The sequence below is a fragment of the Megascapheus bottae genome, chromosome 7 (genome assembly GCF_031878675.1).
Source record: "Megascapheus bottae isolate mThoBot1 chromosome 7, mThoBot2.hap1, whole genome shotgun sequence".
NCBI lineage: Eukaryota > Metazoa > Chordata > Mammalia > Rodentia > Geomyidae > Megascapheus > Megascapheus bottae.
Genome location: NC_143515.1, coordinates 40,499,953 through 40,519,653, shown reverse-complemented (window position 1 = coordinate 40,519,653; position 19,701 = coordinate 40,499,953). Strand labels below are relative to the sequence as shown.

Sequence of the window (19,701 nt, the reverse complement as noted above, 5' to 3'; positions counted from 1 at the left end):
AAGCAGCTTTGAAAGAGGTGGGGATTTACAAAGGGTTTTGGAGATTTTCTCAGGATGAGGGCATGTTCAATGTCTTGATTGTGGTGGTAGCCATGGAAGTATATGTTAAACTGTATATTTAAATTTTTATATTTCATTTGTATAGATTATATCTCAAAAACATGATGGTAAAACTCCATCATCATTTTTTCTAGTGTGGAAAAAAAAAGTAGAATCTTAGCTGGGATAAAAGTTCACTTCAAGTCATATAAAATACCTTACTGTTACTTTTTTTTTTTTACTTAAAAAATCTGGTATAGTCTTACAAAATTTTGTGTTATAGACTTTTTTTATTAGTTATGTATCTGAATGAGAACTATCATGACAATATATCAAAAGGCAATGAGTATAATCATTAAGTTAATATAATCTTTGTAACTGTTATAGGCAATATTTCATATAAATAACACAGGAAAGGGTGACTTTGCATTATTTAAATACAATTATTTTTAGAAAAAGAACAAAGGTAAATATAAAACATTTGTTTAAGAAATCCTTGGATAAAATACAGTAGAATCTGTATTTAATCCATATTCCTTATTAGATCTTATGAAATAAAAATGAGTTAAGTCTAAATATTTCATACAGTTACTTTTACTGATGAAGCATGTAATTAAGTATCTCGCATTTCTATCCAGCAACAAACCACCGTCAGTTGCCACTTAGGTATAATGATAAAATAGCTCATCAGAAATACCTTTGGAAGAAAGTATTTTTTTTGATGGTTTTTTTTTTTACTTTTTTTTTTTTGCCAGTCCTGGGCTTCAGCTCAGGGCATGAGCATGAGCTTGTCCTTGGGCTTTCTCAAAGTCAGAGATCTACCACTTGAGCCACAGCACTACTTCTGGCTTTTTTTTTTTCTATGTATGTGGGTCTTCGTGCATGCTAGGCAAGCACTCTACCACTAGGCCAAACTCCCGGTCCTGAAAGTATTTTTATTACAAAGTTTCTAGAAGAAAAATCACCCTCTTTGTTTTTTAGAAAGTGATAAAAAGGCAAACATAGACATATATGCCTGTGATTTCAAAATTCTATGACAGGGAGAGTGTTAGCTTTAATGATCTCATTTTAGCATTACCACTTGAACATTTAGCCTTTCCCCAGCTGTGCAGGCTCCATGAGAACCCTGTAGGGTCACTCCAGGCAGATAGAAAACAATTACCATCACCATGGAAGGAGCAAGGAGGAAAACACATGCCATGGATGGAAAGCTCCATTGATGCAGCACAGCTGGGGAAGTGACAAAAGCGATCCACCATTGAAGTGGTTCAAGCTGGAGAATCTGAGATCACATCAGAAGTTAGAATGGTCACTCTGGTACAGAGTGCAGGCTATGTAGGGCTTGGACAGGAAAACCAGAAGGTAGAAGTGAGCAGAGAGGCCTCTACTTGTTCATGCTAAAATAGGAGAGGCCAGATCAACTGAGACTGAATTGAATCAAGATGTCTGAGCAGTATTTAGAAGGAAAATGATGAAATGTGGTCATAAACATTAGGATTTTTCCTGAGAAAGGATTTTACTAGATAGCCCAGGCTGGCCTTGCACTTAGTCTTCCTGCTTGAGACTCCAATGCTTGTATTATGGGTATGTACCACAATCCTAACGCTTTACTTGAAGTTTGCAACCGAGTAACCATAAAATCCGCCAAAATGGAAAAGACAAGTGGAAAAGCAGGTCTGGGGAGAAAGATGGTTTCTTGTCTATACAGAAAGAGTGAGGCTGTATCCAGCAAGCCAGGTGAATGTGTAGATGTAGGATCAGGAGTGGTTTGGGCTTGAGTCTGACATGGGATAATTGGCTATATCTTTTCATGCTACTGTAACAATCTCACAGACAATGTAAATTATAAACAGTGGATGTTTTCCCAGCCCATAGTTCCACAGACTGCAAGGTCCATGATCAAGGGACTGCAGTGGATGAGGGCCTTTCAAGCTAAGCATATACAGGACAAGAAGAAAAATGAGGACTAAACTTAAAATAAATATGCTCTGCCTTCAATAAAATGAAGCATTGCTAAAAACAGAATCCTGGAGACCGAACATTCTCATGAGTAGTCAGAAGAGTGTAAAGAAGTGACGGAAGGCTGAATCTGGGGCCACAGAAGCAAATACAATTAAGGTTCTAACAGTGGAGGTAGTCAGTAATCACAAAGCTCAGAAAAGTGATCAAGGAGCAGGAAATATACTTATCAAGTAGGAAACCAACCTATAAATCTTCTCTAGCACAGCTCCAGAGAGTACTGCAAACACAAACCAGACCCTGAAGAGTGAGTGAAACATGAAGAGGCAAAGAAAGTAGATGACTATAGTATGTAATAACAGCAACAAAAAAGCAATCATTTGATCAGCAACAAGGAAACTACTTTTAAGGAAGAGTTTTTTGGGCTTTCTTGTAATCCCAGCTACTTGGGAAGCACAGTTCAAGAGGATTGCAGTTTGGAAGCCAGCTAAGACAAAAGAGACTCCTATCGCAATATATAAACTGGGTGATGGTGTTACACATCCATAATCCCAGTCCCTGAGAGGCATAGGGAAAAGAACTGCAGTCTGAGGTTAGCCCCAGGCAAGACCCTAGCCAAAAAATAAATCCAAGAAGGGTTAGGGGCCCTCAAGTGGCAAAGCACCTAACTACTAGGTGCAAGGCCCTGAGTTCAATCCTTGGTGTTGCCAGAAAACAAAAAGAGTTGTTTGTTCTTGGTATGTGGCTTTGGCTTGTTTATCAGCTAATTTAGCAAGACTCATGGGAGTGGGGAAGAATGATAAACTAAAAGTATAAAAGAGGATATTATGAGATCTACAGTGGACATACTGAAGGAACTATTCTAGGGCAAGAGGAAGGATTCCCTTTCGTTGGCACTGGGAGGGAAATTATGAAAGTGCATGTAGGAAAATGGTCGGATAGCTAGATACCATCATTAGGCAGATATTTAATGAAGTGGCAATTAAGACATGAGATAGAGCTGGTTATGTGAGTTTAAAGAGAGCAATGAGAAAGTTAAGGTAAGAGCAGAAGCAGTATAATTAAGGGTTCCTCCTCTTAGAACTAACCTTGGTCTATAAATGTGAAAATATGGAATAATGACTGCCACAAAGACATCCTGTACTTATTGTTCTATATAAAGCAAAATTTCTTGGTATCCTGAAGGAGTATGATAATTCTAGTTGCTTCTTGAGGAGCACAGGTACTTCCAATAACAGAGAAGATGGCCTTTTAATACTCAAAAAATTTTATGTAGTCATTGTAAGGATTAAGAGGGAAATTCTATCCTTGGAACAGTTTTCCTTCAACTTTACACTAACTGACCTAATCTAGGAGTCAAAATCCAAAGATCTTCGTACATTGGCATCAGCTACTGCCACGTTTACATATGACAGCATTCTATTTTAAACTATGATCTATGATCTGTCTTTACAATTTTAAATTGTAAGCTACACCTTTCATGTCAGATTTTCCAAAGGCTTGCATAACAAGCATCTGAAAAAGAATCTCATAAATGCTCCTACTGGGGAAACTGCACATGCAACTACCTGTTTACATATGCAGCAACTTGAATTATACATGAAAATGCCACATGGATGCCCAGAATCAGCTCTGTGTTAATTCAAGAAGTATATTAATTTTTGGATGTATTTAGTAGCAGATCATAAGAAAAATCTGTTCTTTAAAACTGAGTTTTCTTTTTTAAAAATTGCTAGTTGGAATCTACTATTTAAAGGAATCGACTCCTCCCAGGAAAAACAATTTGATTTAAATATTAATCTTATACTGCATTAATAATGAGAACAAAAGCTTTAAAAATCCTTACAAATTCTATGTTTAGATCTTTTAAAGAAACTTACAACTACACAATTTCCCTATGTTAAAAAACTTAAGAGTCATACTGAAAATTTAAATGATAAATGTCAGTTGCAGAAGTTATCACCTTTTTATTTGAATGCTCGACTTCTATTGGCTAATTCTCTTCCAAGAGACCTTCTTGGGAAAAAGAGGTGACAGCCAACTCATTGCCTAATTGATTTAGGAACAGTGCCCAGGGAGACAGTCCAATTAAGTTTACAAGCTGGCAATTAGCAGGAAGCCCTCTAAATCCCTCCACTGAGAGCCTGTTTACTTTAGTAAGAAGGCAAATGTGCTAGAGATAGGAAGAGAAAGCTGTGCTTTTTGCAAAGCTGTTGTGAGTAGGCCCACAAGGGAGGGCTGAAGAAAAGCTAGGTCTACATGGGCAGACAGCCTTCTGTTTGACAGGTAACTGAGTAATTTAAAGGGTGAGAGAGAGAAAGAGAAAGAGATATGTAGCGAGACAAGAGACACAGAGAAGAGTGTGTGTGTTTTAACAGACATGCAAAACATCAAACATTCACTTTAATTAGGGTGGTGTATGGAGACATACAACTGTTAAACAAGTAGTTGGGCAAAGTATAACTATATTATCTCATAATAAATGAGATTCCAAGTATTTTTTGAACAGTATTAACTTTGTGACTAGAAAATTTAGCTGCATTATTATTTTGTATAAGGGGCACAGAACTCCCATTATATATGCATATTATGTTTTGCAGGTGAATCAAGCCATTTTCACTGGATTTATTTCCTATTTTCAATTTTGGGGACAAGGAAACACAAATAAAAATAAACTGAAAGTTATTTAACACTCGAAAGCTGTGAATCTTTACAATGTCTTTGAAAAATTAACTTTGCAGCACACAGCCAAATCTTATAGATTTAAAAATGTATTCATTGTCGTATCTTTTCAAGTAACTAATATGTAACAATTTAAAAATATTTAAACTTAAGTTCTCCCGAGAATGTTAAATTATACAAAACCACCTAAAACAGTGCTATTTCAGGACATAATTGGTAATGAGAGCTACAAAGAACAGACGAATCATCAGAAAAGTTTTCATTTTAATTTTTTGGGAGAGTGAATTTGATCAAAGTGTATAGAAACATCACATTATATGCATATCTGGAAAATATCACATTATGTGCATATATGGAACTATTAGAACAAAACTTGAAATAGGGAAAGGAAGGAGGGAAAACAAGATGATTGGGAGGGGGAGGGGGAAGGAAATAGGGACAAAAACATGAGAAGGGGTATCAATGTGTGAGAAGTAATGCACCTACTACCTGACAAATGTAACTCTAACCCCTCTATACATTATCCCGACCAAAAATAATATATATATATGTACATATATATATATATATACACACATAGGGGGAAAAACAAGGTTTCTTGGTTGAAATAAACTATATTAATCTATCATTTTAGAGATAATGATACTTCCTTTTGGATATTTATTCCTAAGGGGAACAAAAACAAAAAAATTTACAATAAAGATACTTAGCAAATTCTAAGTAAATATGATTCCTTTAAAGCATTTTATAAAATTCCAAACTGAGAAACAAGTTAACATGGATCATCTAGTCATTATAGATAAAGTTATTACATTCCCAAAATACTTAGTTGTCAAAGGATATAGAAAATACCTTTTAAAAAATCTATTTTACCTACTTTTTTTTTTTTGTCAGTCGTGGGACTTCAACCGTGAGCCTGGACACTGTCCCTGAGCTCTTCAGCTCAAGGCTACCACCCTACAACTTGAGCCACAGCGCCACTTCCAGTTTTCTGGCAGTTAATTGGACTTTAGTGCCCAGGCTGGCTTTGAACCATGATCCTCAGATCTCAGCCTCCTAAGTAGCTAGGATTACAGGTGTGAACCACTGTGCTGGTGATTCTGCCTACTTTTTAGGACTATTTAAAAAGTCAGCCATAGAGCATTTTTTTTGAGGAAATTATATGAAGTGTTTGAAAGACAATCATTTTTAGAGAAGGCAAACAGAAAATTTACTTTTCAAGAGTAGTCATATTTCCTCAGTGACATCATCATCATAAATACTATATTTACCAATTTCCTCGACTTACCAAGTTTAAACAAAAGCACACCCAAGGGTCCTCGGTCAAACCTAAGAAAGAGCAGGTCATAGACATTTCGGCTTTCAAACTTTTGAGAAACAGCTGGAGGGGCTATCCACTGCATCTGAACAAGACTGCTGGAAACATCAAATAACTTATTGAACTGCAGAGTCACCCTGGGTAAGCGGTCTTCAGCTAAAAGCTGGATGTTAACAGGGGATAGAGCCATATCAAAAATTTGCAGCTCCCCTTGATTGTTGCCAACTAACAGAATGGCACCACTTGGGTGGCAGCTTATTAATGAAGGCAAAAGTTCAGCCTGGGCCAAGAGAGTCACTCCACGGTGAGTTTCATAAAGAATTACTGAAGAATCTGCGCATCCCAGAATCAGTCTGTCTTCAGTAACACTCCTACAGCAGCTGATGGCCTTTGATCTTAGTGGTATTCTAGTGACTGATATGCAATGAATTTTGTTCCGAACACATTCATAGATGCAGCTGTCAGCCATGGGTTCTTGGTCTACAGTGATGGAGTGCTCCACTGTGATCACCTGATAAGGTTGTTTGGAGAGAAAGCAAACATCCAATGGCTCCCATTTGGTGTGAATAGAACTCAGTACCTGTAAGAAATGTCAAGAAAAATTTTGGGTTTCTTCAACTGTCACTGCATTTCAATTCAACTACAAAAATCAATTATTACCTCAAACATCGGCAATATGCAGATACATGTATAACAGTGCTGAGGCTCACAGAGGTCAATATTTGTATGAAACTGTAAGATTTTTTTTTTGCCTTCAGTCTCCTTTATTTTTTTTCTCTTTTTTTATTGTATTTAATAAAAGGGTAACATGATATTTGCCAGATAGAAGGTGCATTAATTCACATATATTGATACCCTTCCACATGTCTTGGTCCCATTACCTGCCCCCCACCCCCCTCTTGGTTTTCCCCCCCTTCCCTGTCCAATTTCAAGTAACCAAATACAAATGTATCTAATATATCAGATAACAAAGTGAGATATTGTGTCAATATGAGATAACAAAGGAACAGCAAAAGAGATGAGATAACATAGCATATTAAGGACAGCAATCATTCATTATATGGCTTTTGTTTTTTTTTACCTTGAACATTTGATTTTGGAAAAACTGAAGTTACTTGAAGTTGCTTAGATCCTACAATATATAAAGACAGGGTGGGCTTTTAGTAAAATAAAATGACTAACAGACTATCTTTAAAAGTTAGAGGTCAGAAAGAATAAAGGATTAGTGGATCCCCTTCCCACCAACCACACTTCTCAATTTAAAAATTAACTAGCAGAAATATAAAGAGTAGGGCTGAGTATTCTAAGAAATTACTTTAGAACTCCGTACACCCCCACAGGGCTATTTAAGTAGAAAAATGACCAATGAGTAGAAATAATGTAATCTACTGGATTTAAAATAAAGGTTGTTAGTTCATATTGGTGAAGTAAACCCTGGGTACCAGTGGTTTAAGTCTATAAGCCTAGATACTCAGGGCTTTAGACCTGAAAGTTCTTGGTTTGAGGCTAGCCTGAGCAGAAAAGTCCAAGAGACTCTTATATCTAATTAACCAGTACAAACACACACTGGGAAAAAAAAAACTGGCTCAAGTGATATAGTACCTGGCATAAGCAAGAAAGCCAACAAAAGCATGAGGTTCTGAGTTAAAGCACTGAAACAGTTGTATGTGCGGCGTGAGTGCATGCATGCATGTGTGTATGTGCATATCTATATTGATAGCATATAGAGCTATGCTGGAGAACAGTGGGGTAGCAGAGGAGTAAGGATGAATGTGATGTTTTGAAACATCTTACACCTTATCACCAACTTAATCTTATACTAAATGCTTTTGCTTCTTTCAATCCTTTGAATACTGATTCAAACATTTCAAAGGCAACTCACTTGTTACCAGGTGTCAAGATCACATTGACTAATGAATTAACTTTTTATTCCCTTTCCTTAGAATACAAATGAATACATCCCATTATCCCATTCCTTCCTCCTCTTGTAATCATTTTCTTGCTTTCTTTTCTTTTTATGTGCCAGATACTAGTAGGGGCACAGTGGTAAGCAAATCCTCTCCCTTGGGCTGCATGCAGCACACACTGTACCAGAGACAAAATAGCATCATATCCTAAACAAAAGTTGTAAAAGTTCCAGGCTGATACACTACAACAGAAGGAAGGTTCTTAAGAAGTAAAGCGAAATTCTTTTATCTGTTTTACATGGCATGAAGATCCTAAGACCCAGGCTAAACTCTGGACTGTATGCATAGGGTGGATGAAAACCATGGTCAAGTTATACAGTATGACTGGATGAAAGCATGCACAGTGGGAAGTTAGTATCCAAGGGTTCCAAAAGGCTGCTACTGAGGAAAATCTGCAAATGCTCAGAATGCATAGAGTTCAGTACCATAATGTGGATACTTCACTCATTTTCCCATAATGCTATCCAACTTTTGCTGAAGACATTCCACCTATAAAGTCTAAAACGTTCATTTTATCATTTAGACTAAGCACATTAGCTTTTACCTTGCTTTGGGAGAATTATATACTTGGAGTAGGCATATTTTCACATCACAATGGGCAGGCAAACACACAGCAGATCATACAATCATTCAAACTAAACTAATGGCATTAGAAACCTGATTGAGGTTCTTGGCACCAACTGAGCTGTTATGTGCATGGGAATTAAAATTTTTGGTTTTGAAATTTCGTTTGCTTTTTTAAGCCATACTTGATCAAAATCATGTGTAACAAAGGAGTATTACTGTGAAGCCTATAGGTAACAAATTAGAAGGAACTTAGCAAGGCCTGTCCATGCATACTTTTCATGTAGCTCTGTGTCTTCATTTCTTTCCTCTGTATAAAGGGTCTGACCCCTGTCACAGGAGGAATTCTGGTCTTCTTTCAGGGGAAGTAGGTCAGATGATTCTGTCAGGAGAGAGGACTATAGAGATCTTTCTGCTTTTGCTATTTTTTCCAAGTCCTTCTGCTTAATATACTCAATGTGCCAAATTGTTCTATTTGGGGGTAGCATTTCCTATACCCATCACCCTTTAGTGATGAAAGAAAAGGCAGCAATTAACAAGTAAATGCATATTGATTTTCTATGCTTCTACTACTCAAGTACTATGAAGTAAAAATAAAGCTCAGCAAGGGTAAAGGGAATGGGAAAGGTCACAACACTGAGAGGTCAAGACAGGCCTCTCCAATGAAGATAGCCTGAAACAGGGGGGGAGCCTGCAGCCATCTAGAAGAAAAGAACTCCAGGCAGATGAAATAAGCACTGAGGTAGAAGTTCTATGGCCTGCTAAGCGATTCATTATGGCTAGAAGAAGGAGGAACAAAAAAAAAGGGTAGTGGAAAATGGGAATCGAGGGGGAGGAATACTGAATAATAAGTTATACACTAATAAGAGACTCCCAACATTTTTCTCCAATGAGATGAGAAGCCATACATGAGTTTTGAGCAAAGGAAGGGCAAGATGTAACATGATATAACATGATATAAATTCCAGTGATATCTCCTACAGTCTCACCGAGCTCATTCTGAGTTCATACCAGAACCTGCCCCACATTTTCCCCAGCCATATCACTTTGCTTTCATCCTTCATCTGAATTCCTCTTTACTCACAGAGAATTTCTTCCTACAAACTATATGTACCCATAAAAGAAAATAACTACATCAAAATTATCTGTTTTCTGGATTCCCTCCAGGAAGGTGGCATCTCTACTTTATTTCCACTTCCATATCCACTTCCCACTCCCAGCTCAGCCAGTGTCTGTCTTGTGATATTTACCCTTCCATCTGCTTTTGGAGTTCCATGTTAATCCTACTTATCACACACTAGCAGGGTGTGGCAGTGCATACCACAAGTCCTAGCACTCAGAAGATGAAGGCAAAAAGATTGTGAGTTGGAGACCAGCTTGGGATACACAGCAAGTTCAAGGGCAGCTACAAGCTTGAGACTCTGTCTCAAAAGACAACAAAGACAAACCAAAAACCTTTTGGATTTTTTTTAATCTTTTGTAAACAAGCCAAAACTGCACTGATAGTAAATATGTAATAAAGTTTTTAAACTATGAATTTAACAAAACTAAGCATTGAATACTGATTGAAGTATCACATTTTCAGAAGGTAAAGTTTTTCAAAAGAAGCCTTAGGGAATGCTCAATATTTCCAACAGAAGATACTTAAAAGTGCCAGGTAATATTGAGAATAGCCTGCATTAACACAGGGGCAGCAGAGGGCAGTAGGTCTACAGGTCAAGAGGGCTCCTAACATCCTTCATTCCACAAATCTGGGTAACCCTTGCTAATAGATTTAATAGTTTCATCAAGAGAAAGAGGAAAGGAGGAAGACCTCATTCTACCTGCAGGTGCTTTCCAATGCTGTCAATCCAGATTATTCTATGAAAGTAGCCAAGTCAGAAGATGTTGTGCTGTCTCCCCAACTGTTTCTGTAACTACAGATTAGATGACTGATATTCACTTAACGAATAAAAATATCTTACACAGAAATTAAAAATACCATGAGTTAGCAAGTATGAAGCCCTAGGTTTGATTCCTAGTGACACAAAAATTGGTAAATAAATAGACAAGCTTAAAAATTAAAAAGCATTTGTGATACATACAATTCAGTGTAGCCCTACCAATAATATTAAGAAAATAGGGTATAATTACTTTCCATACATTGTTTTACTTAATCTCCTCAGTACTTCATAGTTAGGTATTATAATCTATATTCTACAAAAACAAAGATGATCATTGAGATGGTATTAATTGAGCTTGGTTTCAAAAGTTAATGATGATAGACTTGTAGTCTGAATGCAAATCTTTGTGAGAACAGGTAAATTTACACAACTAATATTGTATCACTTTTTCCTTTCAGTGAATGCAGAGAAAGAATGAGAACCACAGGGCCTTGAGAACATTGTGTTGGTGAAGGATCTCCATAGCAAAAAGAAGAGTACAAAAGGTAAAGGGACTAAAAAGATAAAGTAAGCAAATAACAAGGGAGCCTAATAGCTTTGGGGTAAGGCAGAAAGACACTCCTGCTGAGCTGTTCTTGTCTGGCAGTGAATACTGAAGGCAAATTTGCTGTGCATGATTACAAAAATTTGGAAGGAGTATTACTAAGCTGGTGTCTTGTAAAGATATTAAATTCTTAAGAGTGAAAATAAAAGAGACTGCAAGGTAAATCTAAAATGTCAAAATGTATTTGTAGTGCTGGATCTAGTGGTAGAGCACTTGCTTATTAATAAGTGTAATATCCATACACTGACCAAAAAAAGTTAAAGTATCCCTAAAATGAGCTACAATAGACTAAATGAACACTAAAACATCTCCTAAAAACAAAAATTAGGCCATTTTTCTGATATGACCCATTTGCATTCCTGAAAGTACTTTTCTACTCTGAGAACTCTATTAATAATAGCTAAAATTACTACACAAACATAAAACAATATGCTAGTTTAATAATATCAGTTTATTCTATGATGTTGCATGGAGACTTATAAAAGGAGTATTTCAGGAATAGACAAGGTTGAGTTTATATGACTCTTAGAATGATAAGATACTAGTAATAACATTTAATTATCTGTATGTTTAAAGTATTTCATAAGCTTGAGGTCCAAATTTTACCCTAACTTGGAATGACTCTAACTTGGACATGTAGTCATCACAACACTGCATACAGATAAAACACAATTACAGGTCTGGCTTTTGTTCTGGCAAAAATATTCTGAGATCCTCAGGAAACTCACCTCTCAGAACTGTAATTTTCTCACCCAAAAATTAAGGATGTATCTGTTAAGGACGTATTCACAAGATTGCTATAATAATCAAAAAATAATGTGCCTAGTATAGAGGGACAGAAGAACCCTTAATAAACAGTGGCACTGCTGACATTCCTAAAGAGAAATCGCTGGATTCTTTGACAAGTATTACAGAAAAGAAAAAAACATTGATACTTAATAAAATCCATATTTCATTACTTAGAATTTATAGCTTGTACTTACATAAGTAACTATAAATGTAATTTTAAATGTAGTAAAGATGTGTTTTAAAAGCTGTGCACAGCGGCTTAGGCATATAATCTTAGCTACTCAGGAGGCTGAGATCTGAGGATCAAGGCTCAAAGCCAGTCCCGGCACAAAAGTACCTGAGACAGTTTTTTTTTTTTTTTTGCCAGTCCTGGGCTTGAGCTCAGGGCTTGGGCACTGTCCTTGGGCTGTCTCAAGGCTAGTGCTCTACCACTTGAGCCACAGCGCCACTCTCAGCCTTTTCTATGTATATGGTACCGGGGAATCAAACTGGGGTCTTAGTGTAAGCTAGGCAAGCACTCTACCACTAGGCCAAACTCCCAGGCCGACCTGAGACTCTTATTTCCAGTTAACCTCTAAAAAATGGGAAGTGGGGCTTGGTTCAAGGGTAGGGTGGTAGCTTTGAGCTGAAGAGCTCAGGGAAAACACCACAACACCCAGGCCCAGGGGTAGGGTGGTAGCCTTGAGCTGAAGAACTCGGACAGCATCCAGGTGAATTCTAGCCCCATGATCCAGCCCCCCCCCCCCCAAAAAAAAATGTTTAAGAAGCTATCACTAGGGCTGGGAACGTGGCTTAATGGTACACTGCTTGCCTAACAGGCATGAAGACTTGGGTTCAATTCTCACTACCACATAAATAGAAAAAGCCAAAAGTGGCGCTGTGGCTCGTGTGGTAGAGTGCTAGTCTTGAGCAAAAGCAGCTCAGGGGACAGTGCCCGACCCCTCAGTTCAAGCTCTAGGCCTGGCAAAAATATAATAAAAATGAAGTTATTACTAAATGAACTTTATTTATTTGTAATATTTAGTATTACACTTGGCATATGGTAAAATAAACACTCCTGAGTGGGCATATTCTAAATAAAATTCACAAAGTTTACATTTAATTTCATGATTTTAATTTAAATTCTACTTAATTATGAGATTTAAAAATATTTTTCATTTATTTTTCCATTTGCTTTATTAATTAGTTAAACTGTTTCATTTGATGGGTTTTAGTACATGCAACCATGGACATAACTAACTTCTAGATTCCCACCCCATGCTCAGCCTTACTGGGACACTGGCTCATTATCTATAATTGTGGATTCAGTGGATCTAACATCTTTTTTTCTTTCAATATATGTTTTATTATCTTCTTCTGTGTAAATGTGTATCTATATGTCATTGGGTTTGTCCAGGGCTTGGGCCTTGTCTCTAAGTTTTTTTGCTTAAGGATAGCACTATACTACTTGACTACACCTCTACTTCCAGCATTCTTGGTGGTGCATTTGAGACAAGAGTCTCTCAGACTTCCTTCCCCAGGCTGATTTTGAACCTTGATCCTCAGGATCAGCTTCCTGAGTAGCTAGGATTAAAGGTGTGAGCCACCAATGCCCAGCTATTTTAAAAATTATCTTTAAGTAATTGTACCAAGGAATTGCCATTTGAAAAAAGTTTATGAATATAATGCATTTGGAATCTAGCATATTATCTGCCATCAATGACAGAAGCTTGGTCAGGCCACCTATGACCTTGATACTGGGCTTCTTCCAACTCTTAAATTATACAATACTATTAATGGAGAAAAATATTTCAGTTAATGAAAATAATAAATTTGTATAACCCATTACAAAGGTGACATGTAGTACAATAATACAATAAAAATAAACAAGAAAAAATACATTGGAGAATGTTTACAAATATTGTGTTTTCTGTGTGTGCACTTGTGCATGTGTCTGTGTGCACACAGGTGCTAGGGTTTGAACTTTCTGCCTTTCATTCTGCCCATCCCCCTAAACATCTGCTGCTCTATCACTTGGTCTACACCTACACTTGCAAAGCTTTGTTGATTAATTGGAAGTAAATCTAACAGACTAGTCTACCTATGCTGGCATTGAACTACAATTTTCAGATCTCAGCCTCCTAAGTAGCTAGGATTATAGACATGAGTCACCAGCATCCCATTTAATAAATAATTTGACTTACATGACAGACAATGTATAAAAGTTTAAGTCTACCAAGAACAGTAAAATGATACTTAAATGCTACCTAAATATGGTACTATTTTTGTGTATGTATGTGGGGGGGTCATGGGGCTTGAACTCTGGGCCTGGGTGTTGTCCCTGAGCTCTTCAGCTCAAAACTATATCGCCCTACCCCTAGAGCCACAGCCCCACTTCCCCTTTTCTAGTGATTAATTGGAGATAAGAATCTCAAGGTCTTTAGAGCCTGGAATGGCTTTGAACCTCAATCCTCAGATCTTAGCCTCCTGAGTAGCTGGGATTACAGGCACGAGCCACCATGCCCTGCTGTGATACTATTTTTTTTTTATTTTGCCAGTCCTGGGCTTGAGCTCAGGGCCTGAGCACTGTCCTTGAACTTTCTCAAGGCTAGAGCTCTACCACTTGAGCTTCAGCACCACATCCAGCTTTTTTCTATGTATGTGGTATCGAGGAACCGAATCTGGGTCTTTGTGCATGCTAGGGAAGCACTCTACCACTAGGCCAAACTCCCAGGCCCTGTGATACTATTTTTAACGGAAGGGCTAAGCAGACTGAAATTTATATATACCTGTGGCTATATTTTGTATTAAAAATAGGTAAAAATGAAAATCAATAAAAAACAGAATTCAGACAACAATTCAGTAAAGAGGAAGAAAATTCAGTTGTTTAGTTCTATGAAAATGTTAATGTGATGCACTGAGATAATAAAATTCAAACACCTTCAACTTTCAGCAATCTTTTAAAGATGTTACAGTTTATCCTATTAAATGGAAGAAATACAGAAAACACATTTTCTAGTTTTGACTTATTAGTTTCTTGCAAAAACAAAAATAAAAGCAAGCAAACTGGAAAACATCAACTAGACCTGAATAGCTGTTGTAAAATATCAAGAAAAAAGAGACTTAAAAATCCAAATTTGTGGTCGAGAGTTTGGCCTAGTGGTAGAGTGCTTGCCTTTCATGTACAAAGCCCTAGGGTTTGATTTCTTGGTACTACATACACAGAAAAAGCAAGAAGTGGTGTTGTGGCTCAAATGACTGGGTGCTAGCCTTGAGCAAAAAGTGTACAAGCACAATGTGCAGACTCTGAGTTCAAGCTCCAGGACTTGCAAAAAATAAAAATTTTTAAAAATTAAAAAAAAGCCAAATTTGTAAATACTTAGATACCTCTCACTTTATATTCATGTAGCTAGTTTTTCTCATAAAGTGAACTCAGATTGAAATACTAGTCAGGAGATGATCAAGGCCAAGATATGATAATAGAAGAGCAAAATGTATGGTGTGTAGTGAAGGAAAAAATGTTTTGTGACAATGCCCATGCCCTTAAGAACAAAAGAGAAGAATCCTAAAAGAAGACTGCTTTTATAATACTTATATATCTACCAAATTTATTTCACATCCCCTTGCATCTTCCAGGAGGCATGCTTATTACCTCCACCTCCTCCTCCTTCTTCTTTGGGTGAAGATATTTGCAGAATTTTATTTTCAGTGGTTCTCTTGATTTCATTAGTCACATTAAGACTGACTTTCCCGGCTGGGAGTTTGGCCCAGTGGTTAAAGTGCTTGCCTAGCATGCACGAAGAACCGGGTTCAATTCCTTGGTACCACATACATACAGAAAAAGCCGGAAGTGGTGCTCAGGCTCAAGTGGTAGAGCTCTAGCCTTGAGAAAGTCCAAGGACAGTGCTCAAGCCCTGAGCCCAGGACTGGCAAAAAAAAAAAAAAAAAAAAAAAGAGACTGACTTTCCCTACATTAAAATTCCCTAAAATATGTTCCTAGTGATGCACCATCATGATAATACTATCTTCTGAATTTTTGGTCACTTGTAGACCTAGATCTGGGCTCTGTCCTGAGTTCTTCAGCTCAAGGCTACCACCCTACCCTTGAGCCACAGCATCACTTCTGGTTTTCTAGTGGTTAATTGGAGATAATAGTCTCATGGACTTTAGTGCCTGAGTAAATAGGATTACAGGCATGAGCCACTGCTCCTGGCTCTTTTGAAATTTTTATGACCAAGAATTTCCTTCTCATTGAGTTCTTGATCTTAATCTGTCCTCAGATACTCCTCATACGTGGTAATATGAACTCTAATAATTTTTTAAAGATTCCTAAAACATATATCTGAGACTTCAGGAACTGGCCATTAGAAATCTAATGGGAATAGCTGAGATGGGGAATAGAGTAAAGCGTTCTGACCAAATGTACTGTGAATAGGCAACAGTGAGAAGGAGTGAACAGTATAGATAACTAAAGGATTTAAAAAAAAGACTTCTATAATATAAAAGTCTACTGAAAGCCTGAAAATATGAAGGAAAAGCTCTCCACTTCAACTCTATTAAGGAAGAAAAGCATAAAAACACAGGCATTGTGTTAATTAACAGACTGTAGTGTTAGAAGGGGCTAGAGAAGGAAGATTGTTCCAGAGATCATTGACCACTAGCCTATGCTGTTTTTCCCCTCTACTTTTCCTTCTATTTTTTTAAAAGAAAACTCTTGATAAATTGTAAAAGTTGAAATACAAGGTAAGAAATAGTAGAGTGATGGACTCATAAACAATCCCAAACTTTCCTAATTTCCAAGATAAGCAAGTTGGCAGTACTAACCCTATATCAAAATGTTTTATCCAAGTTTAAATCAATCAGCTGACAGTTAAAAAGGCATCACAGAAATGATGCATTTTATTCTTAAAAAAAAAGAGCTAAATTTGCTAAATTTGAAGCTGGGCACTGGCAGCTCCTACCTGAATTCTATCTACTCCAGAGGCTGAGATCTGAGGATCGTGGTTCAAAGCCAGCCTAGGCATGGAAGTCCGTGAGACTCTATCTCCAATTCACCACCAGAAAAAAAAATCCAAAGTGATGCTGTGGCTCAAGTGGTAGAGCGATAGCCTTGAGCTGAAGAGCTCAGGAACAGTGCCCAAACCCAGAGTTCAAGTCCCACGATAGACAAAAAAACCCCACTAAATTTGAAAAAATTATATAGAATTAACTTAAGAATCTTCAAAGAGGAAAACCTATAGAGAAGGAAAGGAAGGAAATATCGGTCATTAAGACTGGTAACCATCCCTTGAAGATATATAAAAATTCAGAAAGAACAAAAAAGCAGGAAAGTAATCACAGTGAATTAGACACTGGCTTGAGATTGTCAAGTTTCATGTTTCTACTAGAGAGGGTATCTATTATAAATCTTTTTAAAGTTACCCAATATGTAAATCAGGAAAATTTATTTAAAGAAAGGACTTTTCTGGCACTGAAATTTCCACCAGTGGGTAAACAGGTTACTTAAAAGATTATGCAGCAACCAGAAGTTCTTAGCTTATCACTAGGATTTTTCTGAAATCTACATTTTCCTCTCACTTTGTAGAAATTTTTAGGAACTGGAGATAAAAAGTACACTTTATTTTTATGAAACATTCAAAACACAAAAGTAGAGAAGAAAAATATATAAAAAACAAAAAAATCTTTAGGAAATACTCTTTTTGCTTCAAATAAAAAATATATTATGTACACACTTGAAGTCTGGCCAGGCCTCATTCTTTTCTCTCCCATAGACAATGCTGGGACTAAGTTGGTATTTCTTCTTCTTTTTTTCTTTACATTATGACTTTAATTTTTTTGTTGTAATTAAGAGGGGTTAGTTATATTCGCCAGATAGAATGTGCATTACTTTTCACACATTGATACCCCCTTCTTATATTTTTGTCTCCATTTCCCTCCCTTCACCCCCCTCCTTCATCTTGTTTTCCCCCTTCCCTTTCCTATTTCAAATAAATAAATGTATATACAATTGCCCATCAGACCAGAGCAATTTTTAAAAAATTTTATATATTCTGTCATTTTGTCACAGTGTCATTTTTTGCTTATTCTTTTGAGATCATATAATCAAACAGCTCTAATTTAGTCTTTTCAATTTCCATGTAGCATTCTGCCCATTAAACGGACCACAAATTTTTATTTTCCTATTGGAATACATTTATGTTGTCCCTTTATTTTTTCAGTATTACAAACAATAATGCTAATAACACCACTGTATATGCCTGCATGTACACACAGACCACTTTTCTCAGTGAGAGACTTACCACTATTGAGAAGTGGCTCTCTGCCATGGTTTAGTAATGTTTTTCTTTTTTTATTTCTTTATTTTTTTTTATTGTAATTAGTAAAAGGGTTACATGATATTTGCCAGATAGAAGGTGCATTAATTCACATACATTGATACCCTTTCACATGTCTTGGTACCCGTTTCCCTCCCCCCTAGTAATGTTTTTCTAATAAGCAGTGAATGAGAGTATTCTGCTGTGCTACTTCTTTGCTGACTAACAAAAAACATAATAGTAACATCTATCTTTAAATGCATATATCTGCTGTATATATCTATAGGCTATATGTATACTATATTTGATAGCATTCTATTAATGGTGACATATATGACTAATATATCTTGTGAGTATAAAAATAAGCATCGAGGGGCCAGGAGTTTGGCCTAGAGTGCTTGCCTAGCATGCATGAAGACCCGGGTTCGATTCCTTGGTACCACATACTTAGAAAATGCTGGAAGTGGTGCTAAGGCTCAAGTGGTAGAGCTCTAGCCTTGAGAAAAATCCAAGAACAGTGCTCAGGCCCTGAGCTTAAGCCCAGGACTGGCAAAAAAGACAAAAAAAAAAAGCATCTAGGGGCCAGGAGTTTGGTCTAGTGGTAGAGTGCTTGCCTAGCATGCATGAAGACCCGGGTTCGATTTCTCAGTACCACATATATAGAAAAAAGCCCAGAAGTGGTGCTGAGGCTTAAGTGGTAGAGCTCTAGCCTTGAGAAAATCCAAGGGCAGTGCTCAGGCCCTGAGCTCAAGCCCAGGACTGGCAAAAAAAAAACCCCAAAAAACAAGCATCTAGAAAAAAATCTACTAGGAGGTATAAATGTTCTTATCTATATTTTTAGTATGGGAAAGTTCATAACTTTATATGTTTATATTGATAAAATCCTCTAGGGCTGGGAGTGTCGCCTGACAGTAGAGTGCTTGTTTAGCATGAAGCCACCCTACAGTCTATTTTATTTATTTATTTATTTATTTATTTTTGTCGTCAGTCATAGGGCTTGAACTCTTATTGTCCCTGAGTTCTTCAGCTCCAGGCTACCACCCTACCACTTGAGCCACAGCATCACTTCCAGTTTTCTAGTGGTTAACTGAAGATAAATGTCTCATGGATTTTAAGTACCCAGGCTGGCTCTGAACCGCGATCCTCAGATCTTAGCCTCTTGAGTAGCTAGGATTACAGGTGTGAGCCACCGTGACTGGCATTAGTGTTATTCTTTTAAAATTAGAATTTGTAATCTTACATAGGAAATCTTAATAAACAATTAGTCATTTATTCTGTTTATCTTACATGACTATAACAATTGGAACAACAAATCAGAGTTGAGTGGAAATATTGCAACTGGTAAATGGAAATGAAATAATATGCTCAGAACATTAATATTTTGCAGCTTTAATGAATTAATGGATATACTACCAATAACTGCTGATATCAACAAAGAGAAATGGAAACATTTAAATGAAATAACAACAGGACTCCTTGAAATGACTGCTGAAATGACAATGAAACATTATTATGGCTCCTTTTGTGGGTCAGTTTAACTATTTATATGCATCATATAATATAACTAATTTTGACTTACTTTGTTGAAGAAGGAAAAAGAAAA

The 19,701-nt window shown here is 36.9% G+C and overlaps 1 protein-coding gene across 3 annotated transcripts in view; it reads right to left on the bottom strand.

Moving 5' to 3' along the window:
• Wdpcp (WD repeat containing planar cell polarity effector) overlaps window positions 1-19,701 on the bottom strand; it is a 246,792-nt gene that overhangs the window by 132,506 nt on the left and 94,585 nt on the right. For all 3 annotated transcript variants that reach the window (XM_090336831.1, XM_090336830.1, XM_090336832.1), the window contains exon 10: window positions 5,969-6,578. In XM_090336831.1, coding sequence (XP_090192957.1) covers window positions 5,969-6,578 — 610 coding nt within the window. The remainder of the gene's footprint in view (window positions 1-5,968; window positions 6,579-19,701) is intronic.